This window comes from Mustela nivalis (assembly GCF_964662115.1).
Source record: "Mustela nivalis genome assembly, chromosome: 1".
NCBI classification, from domain to species: Eukaryota; Metazoa; Chordata; class Mammalia; order Carnivora; family Mustelidae; genus Mustela; species Mustela nivalis.
Window position 1 is genome coordinate 213,394,637 of NC_139020.1, and position 9,045 is coordinate 213,403,681.

General features: G+C 56.1%; 1 protein-coding gene across 7 annotated transcripts; it reads right to left on the minus strand.

Annotated features, from left to right (window-relative positions):
- Positions 1 to 902: 902 nt before the first annotated feature.
- Positions 903 to 8,820, minus strand: EBI3 (Epstein-Barr virus induced 3). Of its 7 annotated transcripts, XM_082735552.1 has the most exons (6): positions 8,633 to 8,816; positions 8,017 to 8,409; positions 7,254 to 7,377; positions 6,028 to 6,203; positions 4,400 to 4,557; positions 3,379 to 4,209 (listed from the first exon to the last, which is right to left on the minus strand). In XM_082735552.1, exons 2-6 carry the CDS (start codon positions 8,078 to 8,080, stop codon positions 3,856 to 3,858), a joined length of 876 nt encoding a protein of 291 aa, XP_082591678.1. In that variant the 5' UTR covers positions 8,081 to 8,409; positions 8,633 to 8,816; the 3' UTR covers positions 3,379 to 3,855. The 7 variants fall into 7 exon arrangements, with proteins under 7 accessions (XP_082591683.1, XP_082591682.1, XP_082591678.1 ...); XM_082735557.1 differs by lacking the exon at positions 3,379 to 4,209 and adding an exon at positions 903 to 1,585 and having other exon boundaries at positions 7,254 to 7,374; positions 8,017 to 8,802; XM_082735556.1 differs by lacking the exon at positions 3,379 to 4,209 and adding an exon at positions 903 to 1,585 and having other exon boundaries at positions 8,017 to 8,802.
- Between the last annotated feature and the right edge of the window lie 225 nt (positions 8,821 to 9,045).

Consider the following 9,045-nt stretch of genomic DNA (forward strand, 5'->3'; position numbering starts at 1 on the left):
CACGTGCAACAGAGCAGTGTTGGGACAGTGGGCATCCAAGATGGTGTGTGAGCTTCCCCGTGGCTGTTGGAAGGTTACCGCCAGCTCGCAGGTCCTAAAACCACACAAGTTTATTATGCTATGGTTTGCAGGGCAGGAGTGTAAAGTTGGGGCATTTGGGTGGCTCAGTGGCTTAGGCGTGGGACTGGGTCTCAGCTCAGATCATGATCTCAGGGTCCTGAGATCCAGCCCTGCCGTTCGCGTGGAGCCTGCTTGAGATGTCCCTCTCCCTCTGTCCTTCCCCTTTTGTGTGTTTTCTCTCTCCCGCCCTCTTTCTCTCTCGGGCTGGAGCGGAGAGAAGTCTAGGGTGGACGGGAAGAGGCTCCAGGGCGGAATCTGTTTCCTTGACCTTCCCGGCTTCCAGGGTCCGCCCACAGGCCACAAACTGCCCATGGCTTTTTCTCCTGCCTTCAGTCCTGGTGTCTTTGGTCCTCAACCCCTGCCACCCCTCCCCCAGCAAGAGAAATAGTCTCAAGCTCATGTCCTATTTGCCTCCACCCAGGCAGCTTTTCAGAAGGTAGGTGAACTCAACTCCTGAACTCACCCTTTCCCAGGCAGAGCCCTGCCCCCAGCCCCAGGACTCCTCCAGCCCCAGGCTCTGCCTCTGGTCCAGCCCTGACCCCATCCATGGGAGTGAGGATTCGCTGTGTGTGTCTTACTTCATCCTGGTCTCATCTGGGTCTACTGAAAGGAAGAGGGTCAGCGGGTTAGGCATCTGCCTTTGGCTCAGGTCATGATCCCGGGGTCCTGGGATCCATCGTGCTCCTGGGATCCATCGTGCTCCGTGCTCAGTAAGGAACCTGCTTCTCCCTCTGCACCCCGCCCCCCACTGGAGCTCACTCTCTCAAATAAATAAATAAAAATTTTTAATTTTTAAAAAAGAGTTTATTTATTTATTTGACAGAGAAAGGGACAGCGAGAGAGGGAACACAAAGCAGGGGGAGCAGGAGAGGGAGAAGCAGGCTTCCCGCTGAGCAGCGAGCCTGATGCAGGGGCTCGATGCCAGGACCCCGGGATCATGACCTGAGCCAAAGGTAGACGCTTAACAACTGAGCTACCCAGGTGCCCCAATAATAAAATCTTTTTTAAAAATGAAAGGAGGAGGAGTCCTGAGTCCAGCAACAATCTTTTTTAGTTACACAATAAAAAACCTCTCAGGTTCACAGTTCACAGGGCCCTGCACTGTGGTCCAAGGAAGAAGTACATCCCCATTGCACAGATTGACAAACTGAGGCTCAGAAAGGCAAAGTCATTTGTTGAAAGTGGCCCAGCAACCCGGCAGCAGCGACCCCAGGCCGGTTGGGTCCCATCCGTTCTTGAGTGGGTGGCAGTGGGGGGCGGACGTCAAGGACCCAGCCCGTCTTCTGGGCGGGGTGGGGGCTGGGAAGCCTCACTATTTGCCCATGGGCATGGAGGCAGCAGCAGGGAGACTCCAGTCACTCATTTCCCCGTAGTCGGTAAGGTCCTGAGCAGCCACCTGGATGCAGTACCTGGCTTGGGGTCTCACAACCCTAAGGGTGAAGGATGTGGCTTCAATAGGCCCTACCTGAGAGCAGAAAAGAGGGGCCAGGTCAGTGGGAACGAGGAGACTGGAGCTCTGGACCCCCTGCTCCATCTTAACAAGCTGCCCGCACGGCCCCCTCCACATCGTCGTCCTTCCTGGTCCTCGACCCCGCCCCCCAGCCACCCATTTCAGGACACCTCTGTGGACCACAGAGACCCCCATCCCCAACACCCGCCTCCTGCTCCTCCAGGCCCCGGCCACATCCTCTGTGATCGGCCTCCCTCCCCACCGCCCCGCTGTAGTAAACTTGTTTTTAAGTCTTCGGCATACTCCGTTCTGCTTCTGCCGCAACTTGGTGACCAGGGAGGCACTGAGCCTTCCAGGGCCCGCCGATTCTTACAGACCGCCTGCCGGCCAGGAGCACGGCTCTCCTGTACACGCCGGCCCGTCAGACTCACGGCCCCTTCCTCTAGCTCCGACACAATCCAGCAGACCCCCTGCCCTAAAGCCTCCTGGGGCCAGGTGCAGACCAGAGGCGGCGGGAAGGCTTCAAATTGGCCACCCCACAGCGAGCGGTTCACCCCACCCCTGCCTTGCCTTCGCACCTTCCCCCCTACTGACGCTGGGCTCTCTCGCCTGACTCCTGTTTCTTCTGATGTCCCAGCGCCTCCCCAACATCCTGGCCCCAGATCTGACTGTCTCCCGACCCGCTCTGCCCTAGGTCATCCCACGGCAGCCGGATGTGGTGGTTTACGCTGTCCGTTTAGATTAAACGATTGCATAACTCTGCGAAGACGCTCCAGGCCACTGCCTTGTACACTTTTTATGAATTTTACGGCATGTGAATTCTGTCTCAATCTAAAAATTGTAAAAACTATTTACAGTCATTTAAGGGTCTGACTCTTGGTTTGGGCGCAGGTCATGATCTTAGGGTGGTGCTAGGTAGGTCTATAACACCAAGGGCTCCCTGTTCAGGGCTCGGTGGGGGGTCTGCTGGAGACCTCTCCCTCTGCCCCTCCCCCAGCACACAATCTCTCTCCCTAAAATAAAAAAATAAATCTTTTTTTAAAAATCACGGGGCGCCTGGGTGGCTCAGTGGGTTAAAGCCTCTGCCTTCAGCTCAGGTCATGATCCCAGGGTCCTGGGATCAAGCCCCACATCAGGCTCTCTGTTCCTCGAGGAGCCTGCTTCCTCCTCTCTCTCTCTCTCTGCCTGCCTCTCTGCCTACTTGTGATCTCGGTCTGTCAAATAAATAAATAAAATCTTTAAAAAAAAATCACCCACGGGGTGCCTATGTGGCTCAGTGGGATGGGCCTCTGCCTTCAGCTCAGGTCATGATCTCAGGGTCCTGGGATCAAGCCCCACATCAGGCTATCTGCTCAGCAGGGGGCCTGCTTCCCTTCCTCTCTCTCTGCCTGCCTCTCTGCCTACTTGTGATCTCTCTCTGTCAAATAAATAGATGGGATCTTTAAAAGTAAATAAATAAATAAAATTAAAAAAATAAAAAAAAATCACCCCCATTCTCACCATTTAAAAAATTGCAAAAAAAAAAAAAAAAAATAGGGGATCCCGGCTGGCTCAGCTGGTAGAATGTGCGACTTTTTGTTGTTGTTTGTTTGAGAGAGAGCGGGCACGTGCAGAAGACGAAGTTGGGGAGGGGCAGAGGGAGAGGGAGAGAAAATCTTAAGCTGACTCTACTGAGCACGGAGCCTGATGCGGGGCTCGATCTCACCGCCCTGAGATCACAACCTGAGCCAAAACCAAGAGTCAGATGCTTGCCCGACAGTGACCGCCAGATGCCGGGAGCACGTGACTCTTGATCTTGGGGTTGTGAGTGTGAGGCCCATGTTGCACGTCGGGATTACTTAAAAGTAAAATCTTTAAAAGATACCACCAAATAAACAAAACGTTGTATGTATAAAAATAAAAATAAATTGCAAAAATATTTAAAAGCAAACGAAGGCACACTTGCTTAAAGATAAAAGCCAGCTCCTTGGCTGCCTGCCACGTTGTCCTTGCTCGGCAAAGACCAATTTTAGTCCGTAGGACATTTCTATCAGCCCAGAAAGTCTCGTGGGACAGGCTGCAGAAGCCTACGCCCTCCAAGCCCGCAGCTCTGGGGTCTGCCTCTGCACAGCTCACCCGAGGTGCTCAGCACTACCCTTGGGTATGTATCTTTTCCCTTGTAAAAATGTAAACAATGTATTTGTTTTCAGTCAAGGTGAAATTGACATGACATAAAATTGACCAATGAAGAAGGAGAATCTGGGGCATTGAGTATATTCGTCATGTTGTGCAATCATCACCTCCTTCTAGTTCCAGAACATTCCATCACCCCAAAAGGAAGTCACGCAACCATCTGCTGTCTCTCTCCACCTCCTCCCCAGCCCCTGGCAGCCAGAACCCCCTTCCAGTCCCGGGATATGCCTGTTCTGGATGTTTCCCATAAATGGAATCAATGAACACATGCTGTGTGGCCTTCTGTGTCTGGTTCCCTCCCTGAGCACTGTGGGCTCGGGTCCGTCCCCGGGCATCGCCTGCTGACGCCTCGCCCCTGGTCCCGCAGAGTGACGAGCCCGCGCGTGGGTGGATACATGTGTTTTTCTACTCTGCTGTTGACAGACATTTGGGGAGTTTCCGCCTTTCAGCTGCTGTGAATGGAGCTGCTGTGAACACGGGTGTACAAGCATTTGTGCAAGCTCCCATCTGCTGTCCTTTTGGGTGGACAGCCGGGAGTCCCAGCTCTGGGCTGCCTGTGAGTTGGCCACGGCTGCATTTGAGGCCCCAGTGCACCTCCGCACATGCTGTCCCCACTCCCCAGGATGCCCTCCCGCCGCCTCCCCTCGCCCTCCTCACCTGGCGGAAGCGGGGCGATCTGTGATGCTTATACCGGATTCTGTACTTGAGTGCGAAGATCTCCGGGAAGGGCCAGGACCGGGGGGGTTCCCACTGCACCCACAGCCGCTGCCCGGGGAGGGGGCTCAGGCGGACGCCTTCTGGAGGGTCCGGTTTAACTGATGGACAAGCAGGATGTAAGGTCAGGGCTGGTAGGTTCGCTCCTTCATCCAATCAACTAACGTGTATTTATTGTCCACTGAGTGTCCAGCAGCGTTCTGGACGCTGGGGACACGGCAGTGACCCACACAAACCCCATCCCGTCCTCTTGGCGCTCAGTGCAAAAGACAAGAATCAAGCAGCAAATCCATGGGTCATCAAGCACAGGGAAGAAAAATCAACAGGGCAAGAAGAGTGGCTTCAGTGTTTTGAGACGTAATTCGCATAGTGCAAAACTCACCTTGTCAAACGTACAGTGCAGCGGTTGTGGGACATTCAGAGTCGTGCAACCTCGCCTCTATTTAACTCTAGAACATTCCATCACCCCAGAAAGAAGCCCCACCCCATCAGCCATCACCCCCATCCCTGTCCCCAGCCCCCATGAGCCCCCTTCCCATCCACGGAGGAGCCTGTTCTGGACGTATCACACCCGTGGACTCCCACCCCGTGTGTCCTTCTGTGTCTGGTTCCCTCCCTGAGCATCGTGGGCTTGGGGTCCGCCCCCGGGGGCAGCACATGGGGGCGCCTCGCTCCTGTTCATGACCAAATGTTCCATAATACGGACGGAGCCGATTTCGGGTACCCATTCATCTGCTGATGGACGCTTGTGTTGTTTCTGCTTTTGGTCTGTTACGGATTATATTGCTGTGAACATTAGCACACAAGTTTCTGAGTACACATGATTTCACTTCTCTGGGGTATACAGCTAGAATTGGAATTGCTGGCTTATATGATTACGTACGTTTAAGTCTCTGAGGGACTACTAGACTTTCTTAGTATGATGCATATATCAGCAACATATGAGGGTCCGCAGTCTTTAATAAGGTGCTCGGGGGAGGGCTCACTGAGATGACCTCTGAGTAGATGTGAAGGACGTGGGGAAGTGAACTGTGTGGAGGTCTGGAAGAGCGCTCCAGGCAGAGGGCACAGCCTGTGCAAAGGTCCTGGGGCAGGACCTGCCTGATGTGTTGGAGGAACAGAGGAAGCATATGTGGCTGGAGCAGGTGAGGGAGGAAGACAGAGGGAGAAGGGGACGGTAGGGAGGGGACAAGGCAAATCGCGCAAAGTTTTGGGGGCCCTGGGGAGGACTTGGGTTTTTGCCCCAGGTAGGTGGGAGCTATGAAGGGCTGAGGAGGGAGGAGGGTGGGACACGATTTGGGTGCTCGTGGGTGCCCTCTGGTGGTCACTGTTGGGAGGGCGGATAGTCAGGGCAAGGACAGGACCAGAAAGGGATTGAGCTGCTCCAAGTGAAGATGGAGGCTGGGCATGTTGGGAGGCTCAGTGTGGGGAGAAGTGGGCACCTCCTTGGAGAAACGCAAAGGTGGAGCCAAACGACCCAGGATGGATGCACAGGGGTGAGTGGTGAGAGCTGGGAGGGGCAGGAGCCCGAGGGCCCCCCGCCCCACGCGCTGGCTGCTGTCTGCACTCACTGATATGCTCTGGAACGAAGGGCACAAAGCTGCTGCTGGGCCAGGGCTGAAGCGTCGTGACGTTGAGTATATAAGGCACCATGGAGAACATCTGGACGTCCGGGATGATGCAGCTGGAGGCCTCAGGGGTCGGCTGGAGGCAGGGCCTGCTCTCCCCGTGGGCAGCCACTCCAAGCCTGGACACACAGAGGCAGCGTGAGGGCCTCAGCATTTCCCATGGGCTGGCCTGTGTCTTGGACCCATGTGGATGGCACTCAAGGACCACAGGCTGGGATCCTGCCGTTGGCTGTATGACCCCAAGGGAGCCTTCACCCCAACATCAGGGGTCCTGTGCAGACCCAGGGTCAGGGGAATGTCCCACGCGGAGATGCTAGGGTCCAGATACTACAGGTTTCTGGAATGTCAACATTCCAGCCTTAGAATTTCAACATTCCGAGGTCCACAGACTCACAGATTCTGAAATAATAAGATACTGACTGTCGGGAGTTCGGAGACCCCGAGATCTCAGACTCTAGAGACAAGCTCCGTGCTGCACATACAGCCTTCCAGAACATTCCACGTGCTCTGACTGCTGGGTGGGAGGCAGTAGTCCCTGGCCACAAGTGGCTGTCGGCCGTTCAAAGTGTGGCTGGTGCAACCAAGTGCGGCTTTCGATTTATTTTATCAACCCTCAAGATCAAGTTCCTGGCGGTCAGAAAATGTGGCAGAGTTGGACTGGACCACCCAGGTGGGCGACTCTTTCTTCCCACCCACAGATTTCATAAAATCTAATCAGAAACCAAGAATTCCCAGGGAAAACTTAGCACGTGAGTTGAAAAGTGCTTTGTGTGTGAAAGGCATGTGGAGTTTCAGACTTAGTTTGGAGAGAATGTAAAATACTCATTTAACATGTTGATTACGTGTTGACATGATCCTGCTTTAATCCCACCACATAATATTACTTTCTATTATGAATTGAAACGTGTAAACTGCCTGTAAGCGTGTTAAGCTACATTCGATCTTATTAAACAAATATCTGGAATGCTGAGAAGCAAAACGTTAAAAGCGTCACTTCTCTTTCCTTTTCAAACGCGGCTTCTGGAAGGGTTTGAACTCTGCATGTGACCCGCAGGCTGTATTTTAGGAAGTGTATCTCTGTGGGCCCGTGCTGCTCCCGCATCCTGAAGGGTGCTCGCTAGGCCTCCCGCGGTCCCGGCCCCAGCGTCAGACCTCCCGGGCGCTCTCACCTGTACGTGGCAATGAAGGACGTGGGCGCGGCAGAGTGCGGAGCGGACGGCAGGGTCCAGGAGCAATCCACAGCGACTGGGTACCTAGAGGCCCGGCACCTCACCCTGGGCTGGGGGGGCACTGCTGGGGCCGAGAAGAGGGAGGGAGCCTCGTGAGCTTCCAACCAGCCCCAGGATTGTCCCAGCCCTAGGCAGACCGGCCCCAGCCTCCCTGCCAGCCGGAGGCACTGGGCACACAGTAGGCGCCTAATAAAAGTTTGTGTAGCCAATGAATATGTAAATGGAAGGCAGCTGCCTCATCTCTGGCCTCCAGTACAACCTGCGAAGGCAGGGGGTATTAGCCTATTTTCCAGATGGGAAAACTGAGGTTTAAGGAGCCACACGGGGGTGAGGGGGTGACGTGGGTGTCGGGGAGCCCCGGTGGGAGGGAGCCGTCTCCATGCAGCCTCTCTTCCTAGCAGCTTTGTTCAGAAGCGCATGGAATGAATGCGTGTAATTAAAATGTCTCAGTCTCTCCCTCCCTCTCCCTCTGTCCCCGCTGTGGCTGCCACTTCCTACTGTCACTTTGCAGCAGGACTGGTCCTCTGCGTCTCGGTTTCCCCATCTGTGCAATGCGACGGTAACCCCCTCCCACCTGTGGGTTATCCAACAGGTGTGTGAGCTCCCACCCCAGCCCAGAATACTCCATGGTGGACAGTCCGACTCCAGTCCCCAGGTCGCGTCCCTCGGCGCCAGACCCCCGGCCCCGGAGCGTCCCACGTACCTTCTCTCCCACTGCAGGGTAAGCCGCCCACCCAGAGGGCGAGCACCAGAAGTCTTGAGACCATGAGTCCACGGGCTGCGCTGTCAGGAGCTGGGGCAGGGAGCTCCTCGGGGAGCCAGGGGACGCGGGTCCCACCCGAGGGGGAAGCACAGCCCCCGCCGGGTCAAAGTCTCCACTTCCCCTTGCCCGGGTCTGACTCCCTGGCCGGTTTGCGGAGCCGGCGGAGAGCTGGGCGGGGGGTGGCCAAGGAGCCCTGGTCCCTTCACCTGTCGTGGCTGGGCGCGGGGTTCTGGAGACCCTGGGGACGGGGGTGGGAGAGGAGGCCTCGAAAGAGAGAAGTGGCGTCCCCGTGGCCTTTCCCACAGCAGTCTGACTGTAAGTCCTTCCTTCCGGCTGCAGGAGGACAAGGACGGGGAAACCCCGGGAGGGGGGAGAGGACAGGGGAAGGATGAGCAAGACCAGTGCCGGTAGCGACACAGTGACACAGAGAAAGGGGGACAGAGACAGAGACGGGAGCCTGGGAGCCAGCAGCAGAAACGGAAGAGAGACAGAGAGACAGAGAGACACAGTTTGAAGAGAGGCGCAGGCAGGACACAAAAGTCACCCCTTTACTCACCGCCCGGCCGCAGGGGTGGGGACCCACCCTGGCCAGCCCTCCACACTCCAGGCCACAGAGACAGAGACATACAGGGCCCTGGGGAAGCAGCCCCACCTGTGGGACCTTCTCTGAGCCACAGGGACGCCAAGGGACAGGCTGAGCCCCTCCAGATGCCGGGCTTTCCCTGGACACTCAAGGAAACCCGGGGGAAGGGCCACATTCCTACCGCCCCCACCCCGGCTGGAAAGAGCCAAGCAGCCCCAGGGGATTTCAGGGGACTTGCCCAAGGGCAGGGAGGCTGGGAGTGGGAGACTCCCGGCGGGGCTGGATTTAGGGCGAGGAAAGTGACTCAGGGCGTGCAGACTTGGACGCCGTCTTCCCTTAGCCATGGGACGGTTTGCTCCTCACGGACTTCTGGTCGCCCCTTCTGA

Coding starts and splice junctions, on each gene's coding strand:
- EBI3 (XM_082735551.1), bottom strand. CDS start 8,080: ATGGTCTCAAGACTTCTGGTGCTCGCCCTCTGGGTGGGCGGCTTACCC. Junction 7,378..8,016: donor ACCCTGCAGTGGGAGAGAAG/GTACGTGGGACG, acceptor TCTCGGCCCCAG/CAGTGCCCCCCCAGCCCAGG. Junction 4,210..4,399: donor GATCGCCCCGCTTCCGCCAG/GTGAGGAGGGCG, acceptor CCGTGTTCACAG/CAGCTCCATTCACAGCAGCT.